This window comes from Chlorocebus sabaeus, chromosome 2 (genome assembly GCF_047675955.1).
Source record: "Chlorocebus sabaeus isolate Y175 chromosome 2, mChlSab1.0.hap1, whole genome shotgun sequence".
NCBI classification, from domain to species: Eukaryota; Metazoa; Chordata; class Mammalia; order Primates; family Cercopithecidae; genus Chlorocebus; species Chlorocebus sabaeus.
Genome location: NC_132905.1, coordinates 36,762,334 through 36,785,828, shown reverse-complemented (window position 1 = coordinate 36,785,828; position 23,495 = coordinate 36,762,334). Strand labels below are relative to the sequence as shown.

General features: G+C 57.7%; 1 protein-coding gene across 1 annotated transcript in view; it reads right to left on the bottom strand.

Moving 5' to 3' along the window:
- Positions 1-950: 950 nt before the first annotated feature.
- Positions 951-23,495, bottom strand: part of PYGB (glycogen phosphorylase B) — a 47,642-nt gene continuing 25,097 nt past the window's right edge. Inside the window, 16 exon segments of the mRNA XM_073007574.1 lie at positions 951-2,532; positions 3,536-3,602; positions 4,905-5,039; positions 6,552-6,759; positions 8,461-8,602; positions 10,612-10,670; positions 14,746-14,893; positions 15,797-15,898; positions 16,917-16,990; positions 16,993-17,030; positions 17,928-18,100; positions 18,643-18,792; positions 19,936-20,028; positions 20,650-20,760; positions 21,764-21,846; positions 22,332-22,443. Coding sequence (XP_072863675.1) covers positions 2,380-2,532; positions 3,536-3,602; positions 4,905-5,039; positions 6,552-6,759; positions 8,461-8,602; positions 10,612-10,670; positions 14,746-14,893; positions 15,797-15,898; positions 16,917-16,990; positions 16,993-17,030; positions 17,928-18,100; positions 18,643-18,792; positions 19,936-20,028; positions 20,650-20,760; positions 21,764-21,846; positions 22,332-22,443 — 1,848 coding nt within the window. The 3' untranslated portion in view covers positions 951-2,379.

Below are 23,495 nucleotides of genomic sequence, written 5' to 3'. Positions count from 1 at the left end.
TCCAAGCAACGAATCCCTGGGAGAGAACCCCACAGACCTGGGGAGGCAGACTCCCAGGGCACCATCTTGGTGCCGCCCACCCAGGTGCATGGTGGGTGTGGGGATGAGGACAACCTGGTAGCACCAAGCCCTGCACGAGCTGGTCTCGGGCCAAGGACACCCACGGCACTCTGGCATCCCAGTTTTCGGGTCTTCAGGGTAGCACTGAGCCCTAGACTCGTTTCTCCCGATTTCTTCATCTGCAACTATACAATTGAGGGGGGATGTTTTGGTCCCCAGGGCCAGGAGTGGGAGACAAAAGCTGCAGGTGCAAAGGGACCAGCACAAGTCACACCAGAAAGGCCAGTGTTTCTTATCCCCAGATAGCATGTTTAGTAATGGCACGATTTGATAGGATTTTAAGAAAATAGCTAGCTTGGCCAGGAACAGTGGTTCACAACTGTAATCCCAGCACTTCGCGGAGGCTGAGGTGGGTGGATCACCTGAGGTCAGGAGTTTGAGACCAGCCTGGCAAACATGGCGAAACTAAAAATACAAAAATCAGCCAGGTGTGGTGGTGGGTGCCTGTAATCCCAGCTACTCAGGAGGCTGAGGCAGGAGAATTGCTTGAACCCAGAAAGTGGAGGTTGCAGTGAGCCAAGACCACGCCATTGCACTCCAGCCTGGGCAACAAAAGCAAAACTCCATCTCAAAAAAAAAAGCTAGCTGTTCAGGTACACATGGCCCCAGGTCCCACACCTCGTGGAAATGCAAACTTTTCTGCCCTCAATCCCAGAATGATGGGGTATAATTCAGGCCCAGCTCTAGTTTCAGAGGGGGGACCTGCAGCCCACTTGCAGGTCTCATCACTGCACTGGCACCACCCTGGGCCTCAGGCCTGTGTTCTCTGCTTCCCACAGCCTCACAATACCACCTGCAGTTAGTGAAACACAGACCCTACATCAGCCAACCACAGCCACAAAGGTTTAATCAGTTTATCTCACAAGTCAGTAACAATGAGGGGCACAGTGATGGTCAGGGTGGTGGCCCCAGTGACCAGCTCAGGGAGTATGGCCTCCTCCACACAGCCACTGCCTGGGACAGATGCTATCAGGGCACGACCACGGCCCAGCACTTGCCCCACTCAATAAAAGGCTGCAGTGCTCTGGTGGGCTGTGCACCACACGCAGATCCTCCTGGTGAGCACTGGAGGCCAGGGTGAAAAGAGCCTCCCTGCAGCCCAGATCCAGCATGCAAGGCGCTAGATTTCTCAGCAGTTCCACAGGGAAGGCCAGTAGCCTGTCCCTGCTCTCTCGCTTGGGCAATGGGAGGCAGACTGGCAGCCTTGGGGAGGGGCAAAGCTGTGAGGGGCTCACCCCCACTTCCCAGTGCCAGGCCTGCTGTCCACGCAGAGCAGAAACGGGTTCTTCTGGGACCACTGGTCCTTCTTCCAGACGAGGCTGTGGCACTGGTAAAAAGCGAGGGAGAATGGAGCCTGGCTCTTGTGTGTACAACAGGAAATGCACATCAGGACACAGTGGGAGTCAGAGGGAGGGCACAGACCTGCCCCCCACCAGGCAGAAAATGGGCCTCCCCAAGCACAAAAGTGACCAAGTACAATTTTCAGTTGCTAAAACAAGACTAGTTTCATTTCCATGTGTAGTTATTTTCTCTTGAATAAGCAAAACCAAGCTAAGCTGCATCAGCCAACTTCATCTTGACCAAGACCTCTCAGACAGCAGACACAAGCACCCACTCCAATGTACCCCTCGGTCATCCCGAGTTCCAAGCACCCACACAATGCCCAGGATGGCTACAAAGGGAAAGCCCCATCTGGGTCCATGACCCATATGCCAGGGCAGAGGGCAGGGGGCTGTGAAGGCAATACCTGGAAGATCCGACCCCTCCCAGCATGGCCAGGAGGCAGAGCTGGGCAGGGTGACTGGGGCTACATGGGGCTTGGCCCTTCCCTGTGGCTGGCAGCCCAGATGCTGCAGTAATATGTCCCCAGGCTTCACTACAGTCACTGGCCCAGACCCCAGAATCCAGAGGCTCAACACTAAAGACATCAGCTAATACATAGCAAGATGCGTGCAAAGTTCTAGGGGAGCCCAGCAGGCGACTTCACCTGCCTCCCACTCTGGTACTGTCGACTCTGTACAAACCTCCCCTTTGTACTGTCAACTCTGGCTTCCTTTATAAGAAACTAGGAGCACTTCTAGCACATTCCTTCTTTGCCCTGCTCTCTCAAAACCACCCTGACCCCCACGGCCCCTCCTGGAAACATGGTACTCAGAAAAGCAGGGACCACCAGCGGCTGGCAAAGTGCTTGGGGAAAAAAGGAGGTGCAAAGTCAGCAAGAAAACAAAAGCCCGCTGGTCCCGCCAAGGCAGGGTGCGCCTAGTCCCGGGGAATGTTAGGGGGCGGGATCTGCAGGTCGGAGGGCTCCACGCCCCAGATCTCCGGCGCATACTCCGTGATAGTCCGGTCACTGGAGAACTTGCCCGAGCAGGCGATGTTCCTGATGACCTTCTTGGTCCACCCCTTGGGGTTCTGCAGGGAAGGAGATGAAATTAGTCTCTGGCGTCACAGGGCTAGGGGCTGCTAAGAGCATGGGATTCCAGAACTTTAGGACTGTTTCCAAATGAGCTCTGAGCCTTGGGGCTGTCCGCTGGAAGAGGAGGACATTACAATCAATTGTTCATTGAAAAGGGGACCCCACGGACCAGGAAAGCTACCACATACCTAGATACAGGAAGCAAGGAGCTGGAGAGAAGGTCCCAGCCTTGAAAATTCCTGCTAGGGCATGGCCCCCAAGATGACGATAGGGATAGCACCAGATAAGAACTGCCCAGGCAGGGGCCGGGTGCAGTGGCTCACGCCTGCAATCCCAGCACTTTGGAGGCCGAGGCGGGCGGATCACAAGGTCAGGAGATCGAGACCATCCTGGCTAACACGGTGAAACCCTGTCTCTACTAAAAAATACAAAAAATTTGCTGGTTGTGGTGGAGTGTGCCTGTAGTCCCAGCTACTCAGGAGGCTGAGGCAGGAGAAAGGCGTGAACCTTGGAGGCGGAGTTTGCAGTGAGCCGAGATCGCACCACTGCACTCCAGCCTGGGCAATAGAGCAAGACTCTGTCTCCAAAAAAAAAAAAAAAACTGTCCAGGCAGATCCAGTGCCAGCGGACATGGCCAAGCACTCTCCTTCCACCAGGGAGCCTCACAGCTGCCGCAAGCTGCAGCTTGCACCAGGCCAGGCTTTCCTCGAGGCAGCCCTGACTAAGGGAAGAGAAGGTCCCTCCCAGGGCCCTGCCCGGCACTCAGTTTCCAGGCCCCACGTTCTTTTCTTGGCCATTAGGAGCTGTTTTTTCAAGGGAGGAAGTGACAGTGACAGCTTCCCTAAAGGCATCCACAGCTGACTGATAACAAATCAGAAACACAAACCCCTCTGGCCTCGGCCAACAACCTACTCAGCTTGGGAAATAAACAATCCGACCCAACACGTCTACACAGACCCATCCAGCTGCTCCCCCAGCCTCTGGGCCCAGGAGTCTCACCCGGTACAGCTGGTCCACCTGTGCCTGGCACTGCACATAGGCTTCATAGTCTGCAAACACCTTGAACCTGGAATGGGAGAAAGGAGGCTGGGCCAGGGCAGCAGGGAGCCCTGCCCACACTGTCCCGAGGGGAGAGTCCCGGGGCAGGAGGCCAGGCACCATCCACCTGGTCCTGCCTGGAGCGAAGGGGCCCATGCAGCTGGTCAGAGCCAGGCTGCACCGGGCCCATTTGGCCACGGGGCTTCTCTGTGAGCAAGGACTTATGTCCTGGGATGGTATTTCAGGAAAACCTTATTTCAACCCAACACTCCTTTAAATAAACTGGCATTTGAAGTGCATCTTCCACACACAGGGCAGTTAGAGCTGCACATGGGAGAGGCCTCCTGGGCAGACAGTGGAGAGCCCATGGCACCTCCTCGGGGCGGGGGCACTTGCTGGGCAACGGCATCTCCATTTGCTGTCTTATCTCAAGTCTGACTGGGATTTGCCTACACAGGAAATACTGACTTGCAGTTCCTGATGTGCTGAACAAAAATGCCAGATTTATGACTCTACAAATCCATTTCTGTTCACTATCGAGTCAGAAGCACACTTCACGAAATGCAGAGTTCACAATTTTAAAAGCACTTCCATTATCACAGACCTCAGCAGGACCCAGGTTCCAGCCCAGATCCCAGCATGTGATCAGAGCCAGTGTGACTGAAGCCAATAGGTGACACAGTTATTAAAGAGCAGCAGACAAAACTAACCCAAAGGCAGCTGAAAGTGGAGGACAGGTGAATTCCCAGCCCTCGCCAGATTCAACTTTTGCCAGCAGGGTAAAGAACTGCCCTGTGCTGCAAACCTTACAAAGTCTGTAACTCTAGATAAACCATATCATGTGCTAACTTCACCGAAATAAAACACTAACTACATTATAATGTTTCATCGTTGCAAGTGAAATCCATTTTCACCACTGCCTGTCACTGGCACTGACACCTGCCCGGGTTCCGCAGCCCTTGTGCGCCCCCTACCCCACCCCAGGGAGTTCTGGGCCCATGCTCCCCCTACTGGCCTGCTGGGACATGGCTGCCCCTGGGACTTCAACCACCAGATGACACCCCCTCCTGCTCAGCACATTGGTCCACAAGGCCTGGGGGCTGGACTCTGCTGCTGTGTGTCGCTGCCCAGGGCACCCTGGCATTGCCACAGGCCATCGCAAACTCCCAGCTGGAGTCTAAGGCTCTGCCCAGTAAGGTCTCATGGGCACAGTGGAGACGTCCTGAAAGCATGGGTTTCGCTCTCCAAACAAGGTGCAATATCCAACCCACAAAGAGGACCCCTCCCTCCCTCCCTCCCAGCCGGCCAACCAGGGCGCAGTCAGTCCCACCTGTCATGATGCATCAGCATGTTCACGACATCCTTGAAGCAGTCTGGCTCCTTGGGAGAAAAAAAGCCACTGCTGATCTGGTCCACAGCCTGCTTCAGCTCGGGCAGGCGGTCATAGTACTCCCTGGCATTGTACCTGCGAGGCAATGGGCCAGAAGTCAGCAGCCAGTGCCCCAGGTGGGCCACCTTGGGGGACAAGCCACGTTGGTGCCTGGCACAGCCCCTGCCCCAGGATGGCCCTGGGAGCTCAAGGCCTGCACGGTCCAGGGCAGCAGCCAGTGGCCATGGGTGGCTATGAGGCCCTTAAGCAGGGACCTGCTCGAACAGAGATGTGAAGTCAGCCTAAAGCCAATCCCATCTGCTCCTTTGACTGTTAAAGAAATGTCATCACTAGCAGATCTGCTAGGATATACTGGCTCATGCCACATTCCTAGTGGAGAGGGCCACTCAGAACTTGGCTCACTGTGAAATCCTGGGCAGAGCTTTTGAAAAACAGACTGCCAGGGTGGCAGGAAGTGAAGTGGAGTGCCCTTGGCTGGGACCTCAAAGATGGAAAAGGAAAAACGCAAGCAAGACCAGACAGGACAAGGCAGAGCTAAGTGGGTGAGGGAAGGACGGGCAGACCTGGACATCCCAGGACGGGGCCCAGGCGGGAGAAGCTGTGTGAGGGTGCAGAAAGGGTGCATAGGCCTGTGTGCTCGGGCCAGTAAGGCACAGCTCTGACTTCAGATGGCATGTGCGGTTTCACCTGACTGCACCTGAGGCCTCACGGGCTCCCCAGCACTTCAAGACAATCAGGCAACACTGCCTTTTATTTGTAATTATTGCTTGGAATCAGGCCGGTGCCGGATTCCTCATGAATGTCCAGCTCATGAAGAACAAGGAAAGACTGAGAATCTGTCACAGACCAAATGACACTGGGGAGACCTGATGGCCACACACAGCTGTGTGCCCTGATGGGATCCTGGGATGGGAAAGACAGTAACAGAGCCTGGTAGAGTCGGAATGGAGTGTGGGCTGCAGGAGGGCCAGTGCTCCGAGCTCAGTGCAGCCAACAGAGGGGCGCGGGGAGAAGGTGGATGAAGCTCTGGGTACTGTCTTTGGGATCCCCGCTGCCCCCGCTCCCCGCCCGCACATTTAAAATGTTTCCAAAATACTATTTTTAAACTATTTGTAACAGTTACAACTTAGACTAGGGAACCTCAACAGCAGGCAAGCCCCAGATCAGAGTGCTCTGGCAGAGCGCCCCTGGCAGTGGAGATCCCGCCCAGCCCTAGCCGATTTGTGTGGGGCTGCATCCAGCCTGTGCCCCAGGGGGCGTCCCTCTAGGAGACCTTCCCCAGGGGGGAAAAGGCCTTTCCTGGAGGAGGAGCCCCTGGTTTGGACCCCACGGATTCAGCCTCAGAGCCAAGACAGCAGCAGCCCAGCATCCCCGTGACCTCACCCAGACCCCGGACCCCGTCCACTCCGTGCACCTGGAGAGAATGGTCACCCCTGCAGGCAGGCACACAGCCCTGGGCGGGCACTGACCCTGGCACACTGTGGCCTGGCCCCAAGAGCCCGGTCCAAGCAATACCCCCAGCCCAACACCCTTCATTCTCCATCCTCACGCTGCCAGGTGCCCAGGGGCACAGGAGGGGGCTCGCACCCTTTCCGGTCCAGGGCCTTGACATCCTCCACCCGCAGGCTGAAGATGAAGAGGTTCTCAGCCCCAGCCTCCTCAGCCATCTCCACGTTGGCGCCGTCCATGGTGCCAATGGTGAGGGCCCCATTGAGCATGAACTTCATGTTGCCTGTGCCCGAGGCCTCGGTGCCTGCAGTGGAGATCTGCTGCGACAGATCAGCGGCCGGGATCACTGTGGAGGGGAGCACAGGAACAGGACCCCAATGTCCTCAGTCACAAGGCTCACTGCAGGACGAGCCGGCCCATCCACCCAGGGCTGGGGCATGGAGGGACCAATGCAGTGGCCCCGCTCCAGCCCCCACTCCCGCTCCCGCTCCCGCTGCCGCTCCCACAGGGGACCAGGCTGGACACGGCTACCCGCCTCTGCAGGGCTCCCCTTCATGACTGGGGCAGCCTTGAGGCAGAGGGTCCAAGATGGAGGCTCCTGAGGAGCCCCCCAGGTGGCAAAGGATCTCTGCACCAAAACCTTCCCAAAACCAGGACTAGCCAAGGAGCCAGTCCTGGCTCGCTGATGATGTCACTCCCTGGGTCCCCGCGACCTTGATCAGCCCCAGTAGCTCCCTGGATCCTTTCAGGAGGAATGTAGAATTGCATAGAGCCAGAGGGCTGGAGAGGCTGAGGGGCGGCGACCTCGTGGGCACCAGCAGCTGCCAGATGCCACGGCCCTGCGCTTTCTCTGTGCCTGTCCCTCGGGACTGGCCACTGCTCCCAGGCACACTGTGACTGCACACAGTGACTATACAACCTGCTCTCCGCCCTCATCTCGGGCTGCAGCCCAGCCACAGCAACAGTGCTGGGGAGAACAGGGCCCTGAAGCCAGCACCAGGCTCCAGACCAGGCGCCCAAAGGCCTGCTCTAAAGATGGGCAAGAGTCAGCTGGCCCCAAAGACACATGAGGGAAGCCTCAGGCAGCGCAGGAGAGAGGAGACGCTTCGGTCAGAGGAGCAGGGAAGGAAGAGCCACGCCACTGGAGTTCCTGGCCAAGTCGGAGGCAAGCCGGCCCATGAGTGCCTCAAGGGACCTCGCCGGCCAGGCACCACTAAAGAGAGGGAGCGACATGGACACCAAGGCAGCAGCCAGGCCACAGGGACGGTGCCCAGGGACCCCCCTCCACCACTGAGTTTGCAAGACAACAGCGGATCAGCCCTCTCACCTACACCATGGCAGCCTGGGAAGTCCAGGCGGCTTGAACTAGGGGGGTGCCCTTGGCCCTCGGCGGCAGGAGGGGAGCACGAGAAGGCCAGGCTCAGATCTCCCACCATCTGGTGGGCAAATCACTTTCCTACCCAGAAGGGCCCATAGGGGTGGGAACCGATGGGCTCCAAGGCATGTGGCAGCGCATCCCAGGGTCTCCCCAGGACCGGCCCAGGCTGCCCTCAGGAAGCACAGATGAGGCAGGTGCTGCCACCTGAGAACAGTGGTGGGCCCAAGAGCAGGCAGGCAGTGAGGAGCAAGGATGTGGGCGGAGGAGGGGCAGCGGGGTTGGGGGAAGCTGTGGGCCCACACCCCCACTGGCCTGGTGCATGTCCTGCCAGCAGAGGGGCCCAGGGCAGAAGGCATGGCTGATGGGCAGGAGGAAAGGGCAGGGGAGGGAGGGTACAGAGGGCAGGCCAGGAAGGCACGGCAGTGAGGGTGCCCAGATGGGGGATGATACTGCCTGTGACATGCAAGGTGCCCCGGGACGCACTGAGTACTCCACACTGCACAGGGAGCACTCCCCAAAGCCGTTCCCTGCTCGCCTGCCGCCCGGTTGGTGAGGTCTGGGTGTCCAGGCAGAGCTGAACCGGCTGAGGATGAAAGGCCCGGGGGCCGGTACAGTGCCCGTTCCTGGGCAGGGGTGAGTTTTCTGTCTGACACAGGCTTCCAGAGTTACCTTTCTTAGCCAAGGACACGCGGTAGTTCTCCAGGAAGATTACTTTCAACCTGTCACCCGCAACTGGGTCATGATTGACGACGTCGCCAATGGATGTGACCAACTTGATGATCAGCTTGGCCATGTGGTAACCGGGCGCTGCCTGGAGAGGGGTGAAGGTTTTTAGCATAAACGCCTTGTTCGGGCCCTCGGAAGCACTCCTGGTTCCTGGGGTCTGTAGGAGGGTGAGGCCAGAGCCACAGGAGCCTGCCGCCGGGAGAGTCAGTAGAGGAGCTGGGGAGGCCGCCCTGGCCCCAAGGCCTCAGCCTCTGCTGAGCGCTCAGGATGGTGGCCACCTCACCACATCCAGAAACGTGTCTGCCTCAAGTCTGGTTTTCTGGTTGTTGTCAGGTTTTCAGAAATCACAACATAAAAGAGACCAGGATTTCTAGAGCTGCCGACTGTCAGGACACAGAGAACTGTCCCTAGGGACATACTGGGACACACTAGAGGGACACATTCAGAGCGAGCCAGGCTACGGCGGACAGACAACCCGATGTCTGTAACAGACAGACCGTGGGGAAAACCTACAGAGAACCGAGACACCACGGCAAGTCTAACCGAGAACTCACTGGGCTCTCCCTCAGACCAACTTTTAGAAATATGTCACTTCACAAAGACGACTGGGCCAGGGACCCATGAGGTATCCGAGTGAACATTTCACGACACAGAGGACTCCTGTCCAGTGCTTTAGGTGTGACGGATGGTGGGTGGTACTGTGTGGTGATGTTTCAGGCTACTCCTATTGTGGTTCTGGTGGAAAACATCATTTTATGAAGAGGAATGCTGACGTATGTAAGACTGAAGAGCTAGAGTGGCTGCTGTTTACTGGGAAATGCTTCAGCTAGTGTGAGGGATAGGCTTATGGTTTTGCTACAGTTCTTCCTGCTTTTCTCTAGGTTCAGATGTTTCTTTTTTTTTTTTTTTTTTTTGTGCTGAGACAGGGTCTGGCTCTGTTGTCCAGGCTGGAGTGCAGCGGTGCAATCACAGCTCACTGTAGCCTCAATCACCCAGGACAATCGATCCTCCTACCTCAGCCTCCCAAGTAACTGGGACTACAGACATGCACCACCACACCCAGCTAATTTTTGCATTTTTTTGTAAAGATGGGGTTTCACCACATTGTCCAGGCTGGTCTGGAACTCCTGGGCTCATGCAATCCACCCACCTCGGCTCCCAAAGTGCTGGGATTACAGGCGTGAGACACCGTGCCCGGCCTAAAATTTTCATAATAACATTTAAAACTTTTTCAAACTCCGTATCTCTATAGACTTCACATACTGAAATACTGACAAATAAAATGATGCAATTCCAAAAGTTGCTTCAAAAACAGCAGGTGACAAGAGTGGACAGAGACCAAATGGGGTGTGCCAGGAGATGGTGGAACCCTGAGAAGTGCCCGCCCCTCTGACCAGCTTCCCACTCGCTGAAGGCTGGGAGAGGGTGTCCTTCAGGCTGCACACAGGCACCAGCACCCCCAGGCCCCAGCCTTGCCATGAAGAGCTGGGGTGCCTCACACAGTCCAGACTCACTTAGGGCCACTGCTCCAGCAGGACCCTCCTAAGGACACTGCACCCCACGGCAGCCCCACAGTTCTGGATAAAGACCAAGCTACTAGGGAAACATGGCAGGAGGTGGGGACACTGGCCGCAGAGGGCTGATGAGTATGACGATGTGACCTGGGACTCGATGACAGCACATCTAGGACTCTGAAAGTATGTGTCATAGTAAATAAAGTGAACTGAAAGCAGGCAATGCTCAGGGCATGTGCAGGTGATGAAGCAGCCACAGCGTCCTGTGCCCAGTGGGCACCATGCAATCCTATGGGCACAAAGAGAAAGGACACCGCCCCCTCTGAGATGGGCACCAGCAAGCCCACTGGGGACTGGCCCTCTAGGCTGAGGACCCCCTCCGGTGAGCTGGGCAGGGAGGCTTCCATCCCATTCTGACCCTCTACAGGGTCCCCGCCCCCACAGGCACACCACTAGGGCCGGTGACTGCTGGGCACCCAGCTCCTCAGTATGGCTGTGGCACCACGAGAAGCATGCAGGCTGCCCACCCACTGTCCCTGGACCAAACATCACAGAGAGGACTGCAGAGGACGTCACTCACCTTGCCCCCAATCATAACAGTCCTGGGCACAAAGGCCTTGGCCGGGTCTCTCTTGATTCCTGCAGGACACACGGAAGAGACTCACACAAGGCACCGGGAGCCGGACAAGCCCCTGCCGGGGCCCAGCAACATCAGAGGCCGACCCTGAGGCAGGACAGGCAGGCTCCGCCGTGAGTGTGCTTCAAGCCCCAGTGACACGGGCGGCAGCGGCACAGGGCCACTGGCCACCCACTCCCCACCCACCAGGAACCTGCCACTTACAAGGGAGTGAGGCCACCCTGAGGTCTGCACTTAGGTTCCCAGCTGGTGAGGAAGGCCAGCCAGGACCAGTGACGAACCCGGCAGCTGACCTGAGCAAAAACGCTGTTTGTTCCCAGGGGCTCAGAGGAAACGCTGCACCTCAGTTTCCAGAAAAGCCCAATACAGGAGCCTCCTTGGGTTTGGTCACCAGTGTTCGAGGCCCCTGTACATGAAGGGTACACTTGTGGGTTTTGTTTGGTTTTGTTTCTTGAGACAGCGGCTCACTCTGTCACCCAGGCTGGAGCCTCTACCTTCCAGGCTCAAGCAATCCTCCCACCTCAGCCTCCTGCGTAGCTGGGATCCTAGGCACAGGCCACTGTGCCCAGCTAATTTTTTCACTTTTTGTAGAGATGAGGGTCTCTCTATATTGCCCAGGCTGGTTTCAAACTCCCAAGCTCAAGCAATCCTTCCGCCTCGGTCTCCCAAAGTGCAGGGATTATAGGCGTGAGCTACCGCGCCTCGCGCTCTACCACTCTTGTGTTTTTTTTGTTGTTTTTGTTTTTAAGAGTCAAGGTGTAGCTCTGCCACCCAGGCTGGAGTACAGTGGTGTAATTGGGGTTCACAGCAGCCACAAACTCCTGGGCTCAAGTGATCCTCCCCTCCTCAGCCTCCCAAGTAGATGGGACTACAGGCACCAACAGGTTGCCACATGCAGCTAATTTTTTCACTTTTAGTACAGATGGGGTCTCGCTTTTTTGCCCAGACCGGTCTCAAACTCCTGGCATCAAACAGTCGTCAGGCCTCAGCCTTCCAAATCCTTGGCATTACAGGGGTGAGCAACCACACTGACCTTAAATTGTGTTTTAAACACATTGTTTGGACGACACAAAGAAAAAGTGGCAACCTCAGCCTTGTGGCTGTGGTGCCATCAGCCTGCAGGGGTGCTGGGTGAGACCTTGTGTCTCCCTTCTGCCTTGCTGGGACAAGGGGTGAGGGCCCCCAAAGTTCTTCACAGAAGTGGATGGAGGGTCAAGCCATGACGGCCAGCTCACTGCCAGCCCAGCAAACAGGCTGTCCTTGCCAGGTCATGGGTTTGCAGATTTCACGGGAGGTTCCTACAAAAAGGGGATGAATGGCCACCCTGGACAGGTGTTCACCAGCGAGCCGGGCCTGGGGGGGGCAGCAAGGAATCAGGCCGACGTGTACCCCCTGGCCCCAGGCTCCAGGAGGAACACAGCTGCCCCTTAGTGCTGGATCTTGTCACTTCTGGAAATCAGCAGAGAACAGGAAAAACAAAACACACAGATGATGATTTCAGCACAACTAGGAAAGAAGGCAACCATGCAAACTCCAAGCCACAGTGGGCAGGGGACAGGGTCCTGGGAATCCTAACCTCTGGGGAGGGGCACTCTGGGCAGAGCTCCGGTCCTGGGGGCCACCAAGGAGCCCCCAGGGGACAGTAGGCTCAGGCAAGCGCCTCTCCCACAAGGGCATCCTCACAAGGCAGGTCCTGGCATCCAGGGGAGCCTCCCGCCCAGGTGAGACCTGGAGAAACAGCGGAGACGCAGCCACAGGGAGGTGCCACAGACTGGGGAAGCACGGCCTTGGCCCAGCAGAGGAGCTGCCTTGGAGGGCTGAGAAGCCTATTCCGAATAGCCCCAGGCGATCCAGCTAACCCTAACGTAGCAGTGGAAGTCAGCACCCAGCCCTGCAACAGGCCACAGGAAGGGAGTGAACCCCTTCACGAACCACATACCCTTGGTGACCACCAACTTGGAAAGACATGGAGCTGAATGCAAGGCCTCAGGGAGGGGGGCAGAGAGCAGACGAGAGGAGCAGACGGCACAGGAGGAAACTGCAGCCGGGAGACGCTCCAGAGAGCAGTGCCACCCCATGGACAAGGACAAGCCAAGTCCTGAGAGAAGTAGGTACCAAGGAGGCAGGCCAGAGAAAGCCACCTCACGCCACACTGCAGCCCAGAAGCAAAAAACCAAACAGAACCAAACACACGTTTCAGACAGACAACTTCCCTGAAGTCCAGCAACATGTTCAACAAGCACCCTGAGTACCGACGAAAATGCCGCGTTAACAGCCAACACCAAGACACGGCAAAGACAGTGATTCACTCATGAGGTCGAGAACTCAGACCTCACCAGACTTCTGCACACACATCCGCCCTCCAGACAGTGCCCAGCAGGGCCCCAAAAGGCACTGGGGGAAGGAAGTGGAGTCAAGACTGGCATCTTCAGCCAAACCGACCTTCGTGGTGAAGGCTCCAGGCTATTTTGAACAAGCAAGAATTCGGGAAGGTTGTTCCCATGAGCCAGTCATGAACTAGACACAAAGCGCCGGCAGGGCTGGGCAGCACTCTGCAGGAGGACCGTGAGGAGCAGTGAACATACTCACTTGCAGACTCAAAATGACAGAGCTAGGGACAGGAGGAAGGGCAGAGTACTGATGCTGTGAGCTCCGACGGTGGGGCAAGGAGATGCATGTCCATACGTACATGCACACACACAAGCACACGTGTTTACACGCAAGCACACACATACATTTATGCACGCACACACAGACATGGGGCAAGGGGGAAGACCAGTGGGAGCGAGCACCAGCCTGTTGGCTGCCTCCTGTGAATGGCTGGAAATCACAGCGGGTTGTTCAAAGCGAACGAACCAAGCAAGCGGAAGCAGAGTGTCTGGGAAGCCTGACGGCCAACACTAAATGACGACGCAACAACTGACTGTGGGGGCAGTGGGGTGGGAGGAAGGGAGGGGTGACCCGCGACTCTCACTGTCGCTTATGAATGGGACCAAGCACTGTGCAAGCGGAGGACTCCGGGTCACCACCAGGGACACACAGAGCATCACAACTGCAGGAGGAAAGCGGGGCAAAGAAAGGTGATGCAAAGTTCCCATGCACCGCCTCGGAGCCGGGAAGCCACAGCCCTGGGAAGCATCTCCCGTGGTGCCCACACAGCAGAGGGGTCCTCAGTGGGGGTGGCCTCCAGCCACCTGTGCATCTCTCAAATGCACCCAGATCCTCCACCCCATCGAGGCTTACTCATTGGGAATAGGAGATGTATTTCCAAGAGGAGCTTTGTATCGGAAAGGAGGATGTGTGGTTCCTTTGGTTTTTAAAATACCTACTTCATTAAATTACAAAATTTTAGAAACCTAGTTTTTCCTTAAGGTTTTATTATCTATTAAACCTAGCAAATAGTCACATTGACCTCTGGAGGTCTCTGATTCATGTTTGTTCTCATAATTAAATGTCCTTAGACAATATAAGATACATGTGTAAATTTAACACATACTATCTTAATTTTTATAAGTATGCTTTAAATGCCTTTAATAAGCATAATCTTTCTAAATAAGATTAGTCTCACAGAGATAATAACTAAATTTAAAATAAAAACTGAAGGCCCGCTACAGTGGCTCATGCCTATAACCTCAGCCCTTTTGGGAGGCAGAAGTGGGTAGATCACTTGAGGCCAGGAGTTCGAGACCAGCCTTGGCAACACAGTGAAACCCTGTCTCTACAAAAAACACAAGGGCACAGTGGCGTGCGCCTGTACTCCCAGCCACTTGGGAGACTGAGGTGGAAGGATTTCCTGGGCCCTGGGAGGTCGAGGCTGCAGTGAGCTGTGATGGTGCCACTGCACTCCAGCCTGGGCCTTTCGGGTGTTTAACTGTTCACCTGTTCACGTGAGGCCTGACATGGGGCACACAGAAAAACGTGGCTTTTGCTTAAAATAAATGTGCCACATCACACATGCCCACGCCTACACACACACAGCCCCCACCATGACAAAGGCCCAGGGTCTGCGCACAGCTGGCGGGCAAGGGTAAGCCTTGGGCCCTGCAGTGCAGTCGTGCAGGTGATGCCGGCACTCACGGTTGTACAGGGTGATGACATGCAGGCAGTTGAGCAGTTGCCGCTTGTACTCGTGGATCCTCTTCACGTGCACGTCGAACATGGAGGAGGGGTTGATCTTTACCTTGTACTCCTTCTCCAGGAAGGCTGAGAACTTAAGCTTGTTTTCCTGGGAGAGTGAGGGGGAAGGATGGCTGGAGACTTCACCAGGACTCCACCCACTGACCCTGCAGCTTCCTGCTTGGAGTGCCCTGTGAGGAGCGCCACAGGGAAGGGGCAGGGGTATACAGGATGGAGCTGAGGGGCAGAGATGGCACTAGGGGTCTTCTCATGGGAAAAGGGGAGAGGGCGATGCTGAAGGTGGGTCTGTACCAGGAATAGGGGATAAGTGAGGAGCCGGCCCAGGAGCACACCTGGAGCCAAGTAGAATACACTGCAGAGCCAGGCGTGCAGGCAGGGGAGCAGCGTGGGAGCGGGACAGCTGAAAGGACTACAAGGAGAACTAGTTCTGGCCTCTAGGAGGAGGCCAAGCTCGACAGGCTGTGTAGAATGGCCTCCAGCCTGCTGAGGTTTGAAGGCTGCCGTGACTGGCCCTGGACTAGCCGAGGGGCTGCTGCCGGTGCAGACAGTTCATATACCTGCACAGCTCTCCAGGGGCAAAGAGGGCATCACGCGGGAATTGGCTTCTAGAGGCTTCCATACAGAACTGACCCGTGGTGGAGGGTTGAGGAACGGGCAGGGCTGGCCTGGGGTCTGCACTCAGCTATCTGCCACGTGACCTGTCCTCCTCAGGGCCCTCATCTGAAAGGCTGAGTGGGGTAGAGAAACCTCAGGGGACCCTAACAGCCTCACCCTCAGTCCTGTTCCGAGTCCCCACTAAAGCCCCAGTGGGTACCCCAGGACCTGTGTTGGGTTGTAGGAGGGCTGGGGCCAGGGCGTACCTGCCTGGTTGTAGGAGGGCTGGGGCCAGGGCGTACCTGCCTGGTTGTAGGAGGGCTGGGGCCAGGGCGTACCTGCCTGGCTGTGGGAGGGCTGGGGCCGGGGTTCAGGCCAGGGCCAGGGCCGTGCCTACCTGTTTGACCTTGGCCACGTCCCTGATGAATGCCTCGTCATTGACCAGTGGCAGCAGCTTCTTTAGCTGGCTCAGGTCAGTCAGGAACTCCTCCCCAATTTTCTGGAGAATGTAAAGGTTCCACTCACTGTGGGCCCTAGCCAATTGCCCTCCTCCCATTGTCGCCCATGCCCCTGCTTTCCCCTGGGATCTGCTCATCCAGCCTCTCCACACATCCCACCTCTCAGGCCACAGGGTCACCCCGGCAGCCCCTCCCACCTCTTCTGATCTTCTGAGAGGGCTCTGCAATGTGGCCCAGTCCCACCAATTCAAATGCCCACAATAGACACACAAGCCCCCCTCAGCCACCGTTCCTAGGGTTCTCTGACATTGAACATCCCATCACCACCCAAAACCCAAAGCCATCCTCCGGCTGCCCTCCACCAGCACCTTCCCTGCCTCCACAACGCAGCAGGCAGCCCCCTCAAAGCCAGCACCTCACCCAGGTGCTGCCCGCAAACACTCGGCCACCTCTCCTCACTGTGCCCAGGCCCGCCTCAGACTGCACGGGAGCCACGCTGCCTTCCAGGTCCCAGGGGCCCATCCCCCAGCACAGGGCATTGGACCAGTTTGCCCCAGAGCACTGCTCCCTCCCTCTTCAGACCTCAGCTTTCCTGGGAAGCCTTCCCTGACCCTAGCCCCAGGTGAGTGGTCCCACCCTCCCAGCCACTGGTCCTGGCCTGTAGCACAGGGCCTGACACCTCAGCACTTGTTTCCCTCGGGAGCTTGCATAGGAGCCGACATACAAACAGGAAATAGGCGCCCAGCCTGGCAGACTCTCCTGGCAGTCAGCTGCCTCTTGCCTCTTTTGCAACGGCCCCGTGGCTGCTCTGAGCCACACCGCAGCCCTCTCTAAAGCTCAGCTTCTGAACTCGCACACAGGACCTGCCAGGCCCCACTGGGTGACTGCCCAGCTCAGCGTCCATGTTCAGGGGCTCAGCCCTCATGTCCGGAAGCCTGCAGATCAACACGTGAGGATAGACTCCTGCCTACTCAGCAACCACTCAGCAGGGGCTGATGACATGGCCAGTGGTTCTCAGCCCAGGCATACCCAAAGGCACAGGCAGGGCCTGGCGCTCACCTCCACGATGGTATCGGCCAGCCCTGGGTTGCACAGCAGCAGCCACCGGCGGGGGGTGATACCATTGGTCTTATCTGGAACTTCCCTGGCTCCAGTTCATAAAAATCCTTAAAGCTGCAAACACAGAGAATAGGGAACTGTCACAAATGCTGTGCCTTGAACCAGGTAAGCAAGAGACCTTAAGGCCCTTTTAAGGAGGTCCCAGGATCCCTCAAGCTCAGTGTTTCTGTTCTGTTTTCTGAGAACAGTGACCATGGCCGCTGCAGGCTCTGGGAGCCATACAAAGGCAGGGCCTACGCCCCAGGGCCTCTGTGGCTGGCTGTGCGGTTTGCCCAACTACACCCTCACAGGCATCAGAGCCTGGCCATTCTCCGGAGCGGTCCATGCGGAAACAGGTGTCCAAGTCATGACAGCCGAGACCGCAAGACTGTAGGGCTTGAGAAGCTGTGGTCAGTTTCCTCATCGGTACTGGGGAGGGGCCCAACACAGAAGCTTGCTGTGGGTGCCATGCACAGAGCCTGCAGCCCAGCCCCGGGCACAGAAGCCCCCAGTCCTGCCGGGTTCTGCCTGCCCAGCATGCACAGGAGACGCCCAGCACATGCTAGGTGAAAGAGTGGGAGTGATTCCTAGATCACGCCCCACCTAAGAGGGGCAAGAACGAGATCTGACCTAAGAATCCCTCCTTCAAGCCCTGTCTAAGTCCCACCAGCGGCAGGAGGACCAGTGGTGCAGAGCCTCCGACTGGACCCCCAGGAAGGCAGGGGCGCAGGAGAGCAACAGGAGACAAAGCCGTCTCCCCATTGCCCACAGGGCCGGAGGCCCCCATGTGCTGGTCGGTGAATGCACAAGGCGTGACCCTGACAGGGTGTTCTGGGCAGCTCTGTCATTCCCATGGAGGCAGGGGCCTAGTGGCATGGGGTGTGTGCCGTACAGCTGGGTCCATGTGTTCGGTGGATGGTCCTAGGTGCAGGCCTGGGTGTTAGACAGAGCTGGCCCCCCTTGGGCAAGCGCCCCACTCATACCGACTGTTTCACAATCTCTGAGGGGATCCTCGCCACACCGTTGACAGCATGGGACCCAATCACACACAGGTGGGCCATGTTGATCCGCTTGCAGTCCCCCTCCTCGATCACAGACATCCTGTGCAGGCGGTCCACATCCCCGGGAAACAGCGCAGCCACGTGCTAGTGCCAAAACACAGAGGCAGGTAGGTGGGCACGGGAGGCCCCACGGAGACCCAGCACTCCCCATGACCAGGGGACAGTCCATGACCACCCACAGGAAGCTCTGCTGCCTCCAGGGAAGTCCTGGGGCTGCGACAGCCGGACCTCACTCAAGTGCTCCCAGCACCAGCAGGCACTTCAGAGGCCTCTCACAAGGGCCCGGGGCCAGCTCCAGGAGGAGGCTCTCGCTCACTCCACTCCCCAGCCTAGGAAAGGGCCCAGCCCGGCCCAGGGACCCACAGGGCTACTATGTCTGAGGAAGATGGGTCTGAGGGAGAGAACATGCAATTTAATTTACAAAGAGGAACCTGGGACAGCTGTGGCTCAGGCGTGGGGATCAGCCAACAGCTCTGCCAAGGGACAGCCCCCAGTCCCAAGCATCCTCTGCTAAATGGAGGGTGCCTCGTTCAAGGAGTAAAGCACCTCCTCGCCCAGGCCAGGTGGGGGGGCCGTTGGCACGGGTGTAACCACCACCCCACACGGCCACCTGGGCCCACACTCACGTCCAGGTGCCGCTGGTTGATGGCATAGATGATCTCCAGGTGCCGCGGCAGCAGCTTCTCAAACATGGACACGGGCCAGCGCTCCAAGGCCTCAGGCAGCACGGTGTGGTTGGTGTATGCACAGGTCTTCTTCGTGATGATTTCCCAGGCCTAGGCCATTCGAGAATGTTCCCATGTGTTTGTTTAGAAACAAGCAGCTCTCTGGCCAGCTGCCTAGGAGGGGTGAGCATCCAGGATCCCAGGCAGATGCTGGGTACCCCAGGAAGGGCCACCCTCCCCTCTGCTCTCCAGGGTAGATCTGGAGCCCTCTGAAAGCCTGACACGCAGCCCAGAGCCCTCACTCTGCTGATGCAACCCATCGAAGTGTGACGTTATGGTCCAGTGCGTGACACACACACAAGTAAGACACACTCGCCTGCTACCTGGGGTCACCTTCACACTCTCGCATCACTGGTAAATGGACGCACCGCTGAGCGGTTTTCTATTTATTTCCACTATAGTAGCCGGACACCCACAGTGGGGAGGACACTGGTTACTACGTGGACCTGCCCCGTGCTGGGCAGAACTTGGGTACCCACAACAGGCACAGCCTCACCTGGAGTGTACACACACCAAGGCCAGAGAGAGGCCTGGGTTTCTACAAAACGGAGTTAAAAAAATTTGTTCTATGGTTTCTTTTTTGTTTTTCTGGGTGTGTGCCGCCACACCTGGCTATCTTTTGTTTTTAGAGGTGGGATCTTGCTGTATTGCCCAGGCTCTAACTTCTGGCCTCGAGTGACCCTCCTGCCTCAGCTTCCCAAAGCACTAGGATTACGGGTGTGAGTCACCACACTGTCCAGTTTCATGGTTCTACATGTCGATTGGATAACGGTTAGATTAAGAAAATTTCACCACACAAACGTATTAAAGTCCAAAATACGCTGAGTCGTGAGAGCAGGTGCCATGAACAGAGCACAGAGCTCTAAACAACGCTTTGGGGAGCTGTCACCAAACTTCAAGATGAGAATGCACCAATGGGAAACCCTGAGAAGTGTCACAGCCCTATCCTTATCCTCTCCCCCGTGCCCTGTCCCCCGCACCCTGTCCCCCACACTCTGGCTCCCCGCACACTGGCCCACAGAACCTCTGTCTCCTGGAACCAGACCCCTCCCACAGCTCGCATCTCTCCCAGGCATGATGACCACACAGCTCTCCTTAGGCCAGGGGAGAGGCCCCCCAGCTCAGCTCCTCGTAGCCCTGGTCTGCATGGGCTCCAGGCTCTGGGGAGGTGCCGCCCTTCTCCTCCACGCGCACCTTGTCCCAGTCCACCTTCTCCACGTCCACCAGGATCCGCATGAGCTCGGGGATGGAAAGGGCAGGGTGGGTGTCGTTCAGCTGGATGGCCACCTGCAGGTCGCACAAGGGGTGCCATTCAGTCATCTCATCCCGTGTGGGCACCCACGGTTGTTGGCATATGAAGCTCCCCGAGTGAAGGAGCCAGCCCAGCCCTGAGAAGCCTAGAGAACAGGGAGGGGTTCTGGGAAGGGAGCACGGAGGACAGTCAGGCTCACACTGTGGCAGGTGTGTGCTGTGCCCGACGTGCCTGCTGGTGAGTGCCCCACAGCGGTGTGCTCTGCTGCCAGTGTGTGCTGCAGCCGGAGGGGAGGAGCCGTGGCCACCAGGGCTGGGGGCTCTCTCACTGGAGCTATGAGGGCTTTGTTTGAAATAACTGCACTTAGCTCCGCCAAGCACATCTGACTTTGCACAGGAGCCTTTCACCATGTCCCTTGCTGACTTGACTCCTAACAAGGCCGGTGGCCCTTGTTCTGGGAGGGAGGGCCCAGGTGGGATCCTGGCCCAGGATGACGAGACCCCAAGACAAGGGGCATGTGCCATCCCACTAGCCCCTTTTGGGACAGACACAAGAAAGCAACCTCAAGAGCCTGAAGGCGCCCAGCCCCTGGCACTGAGATCCCTCCCAGGGCCACCATGCATCTTGTCTGGGAATGTCTCGAAACACGTTCTCACAGGGTCCCGGCAGCCGAACTTGGACGACTTGAAGCGGCGGATGATGTCCTGGAGCGTGGCGGCCACCACGAAGTACTCCTGCTTCAGCCGCAGCTCCTTCCCCTCGAAGAACTGCACACAGCAGAGCAAGCTGGAGGGTGCAGGCTGGGGGGCGCATGCCCCATGACCCAGTCCCAGGGCTCCTCCAGGAAGCCCAGGTCAGCTCCTGGCTCAAGGGTGCAGGCAGAAGGCCAAGAGGAGCCCAGCCCAGCCGCCTAACACTGGGGCCTGCCTGTGTGCCCTCAGGTCACTAAGGAGGGTCACCCTGCCTTGGGACAGACCCCGGGACACAGTGTCCATCCGTCAGGAGAAGTACAGTGACAGCACTACTCAGGAGCTGCACTGTCCAAGCACAGGCCTTCTGGAACATTCTGCACCTGGGGCTTGGGGGTCTGCCAACAGTCTCATGGGGACAGGAGAGTACACTCTTTGATGAGCCTTCCGGTACCCAGGCCTTTGCTCTTGTGTGCACGGTTTACTTTCATAAAATAAAAAGCTAACTTTTTATTGCCCACTAGGGCATATTCTAAGGACTTGTCAGGCAACAACAACAAAAAGAAAGCCACTGGGCACTAAATGTAGGTGGCAGTGGGGAACATGGCTGCGGGGAAGGGCATGTGCCAAGTACCTTTCAAATGTCCCCAGGCATCAATGCCACGTAGGCGCTACCGTCCCCCGGAGAGACAGATCACCTACTTGGGGAAGTGGCACTGCGGGCTAGAACAGCACACAGGCTGGAGGGCTGACAGGCTCCAGCTGGCCCCAAGGAGTGGCTGGTTATGAGGGGAATGGATAAGAGGGAATGGATAAGAGGGGAAAGTGGCAGAGAGTGTCCTCAGAGAGACGACCCCAGAGCTGCCAAGAGGCACACAAGGACCCGCTTGGGCTTTATGGAGGACAGTGCCTCCCTCTCCTCCCCAAGGGCATCGTGTGTGCACCTGAGGCGGGAGGGCCACCAGGTGGCTGCTTGCCAAGGCCAACAAGAGGCCCCACCGGGGAGCCCAGCCAGTCAGCCCACCTCCCTAAGCCGGAAAGCGACACAGTCTGAGCAAGAGTGCCCAGGTCAGCTACTCACGTTATCGTTTGGATACAGGACCCTGGAGATGTTCTCGGCCAAGTTCCGGTCCAGGACCGCCTCTATGTAGTCTCCCACGTTGACTAAGAAGAAACGGAGTGGGGTCAACACACACGTGCCTCCTGGCACCAGCACCGCATCCGCTCAGGGGCCTACTTGCAAAGGCCAATGAAACTCGCTCGAGCACAGGACTCCCCTAGCCGCTGCATTACTTCACCTCACCCCCACCCCTGGAGGTACACGTGATCCCTCCTGCAGCTCCCCTACGCACCGCATACAACTCCATCCCCCTCACGCCTCCCCAGGGGCACATGATCTGCACAAGCAGACCCTGGGTGCCCAGGGCCCAGGTGTCTCGGTCGCTCTGCCTGTAGGCCCTTCCCAGGCAGGTCCCACACACAGGTAAGCTGCACCAGCCTCGTTTTCACCAGGATGCAGGTTCACCCTAGAGGAGGGCCGTGCAGCCTCCAGGACAGTGAGCCGCAGGGCGTGGTAAAGGCTGTGGGCGAGGGCGTCCGGGACCAGCCACCCACATGGACACAGGGGCGCCGAGAACCACGGAACGTACAGTCCTGCAGCTTGAAGTCGTTGGGAGCCTTGGCGGACCACAGCCGCATGGTGTTGACGGTGTTGTTCTTGTAGCCGGGCACCGGGGTGTCATAGGGCATGGCCAGCACCACCTGGCCACAAAACAGGTTGCTCAGGACGGAGTGGCGAGGGCCCCCACCGGCCCCTGAGCCTCTCCCCGCCCCAGCCTCTTCCTGGGCACCTGGCGCCCTGCTGGCCCCCCACGGTCTCCCCCTTCTGCCCAAACATCCACCCAGCCCATGCTCGGCACCACAGTCCCCGTCCGCAGCCGCCCCTGTGGTGCCACATTGTCATCCTGAGAGGACCACCCACCCCACCACCCTCCCCAGACCAGACTGGTCTTCTCACTTCACCTTCCTCAGGAATGGCTTCAAACGAAGAATCATCCCCATCCCAACTTCCTGAGGTGCCGCAGCACCAACCCCCACCTCCCTCCTTACCCTCCGCCCTCCACGCCTCCCCTCCTCACTCAACTCTGCTCTAGGAACTCCAATACACAGAGGCTCGCCCTGGAGATGACCTCTCTCAGCTCCACCTGCAGGAAGGTTGCTCCTGCAGCTGCCTTCCCCCTAGCACAAGCCCAGCCGTGCTCCCTCCGCCCCAGCCTGGCTCCCCCTCTCCTTGACAAGCCCCCAGGTTCCCTTGCATCCAGAGACATCAGCTCCACTCCCACCAAGGGCAGGAGGAGGCTCACAAAGCTGAGGCTGGCCTGTGGTCCCAGCTTCCCGGTAGGTGCACTCAGGGATGCTCGGGTTCATCCCGGCACACACGTGCCTGTGGCACCGCCAGTCAGCTCAGATAGCCACACAGGGGACGCACCGGGGCCACCAAGACCAAAACCCCAGTATCCCTTTCTCTTCCTCTCTCCTGTCAACCCTTGCCCCTGCCCCACAAGGCGACATCCAAGTGAGCGACAAGTCCCTGGCAAGGCATTCCAGCCCCTTCCATCCTGGCCAGCCCTCGGGGCTAAGCCCATCTTCACAGCCTGCCTGCAATGTCCCAGTTCTCCAGCATCCCCACTCACACTGACACACTCATCCACCAACACATCTACAGCACCAGTCCCCTGCCCTGCTTTTGCAAGTTAAATACAACTTTTCATGGCATTTTCAGCCTCCATGGCATGGCCCCAGCCACTCTAAGC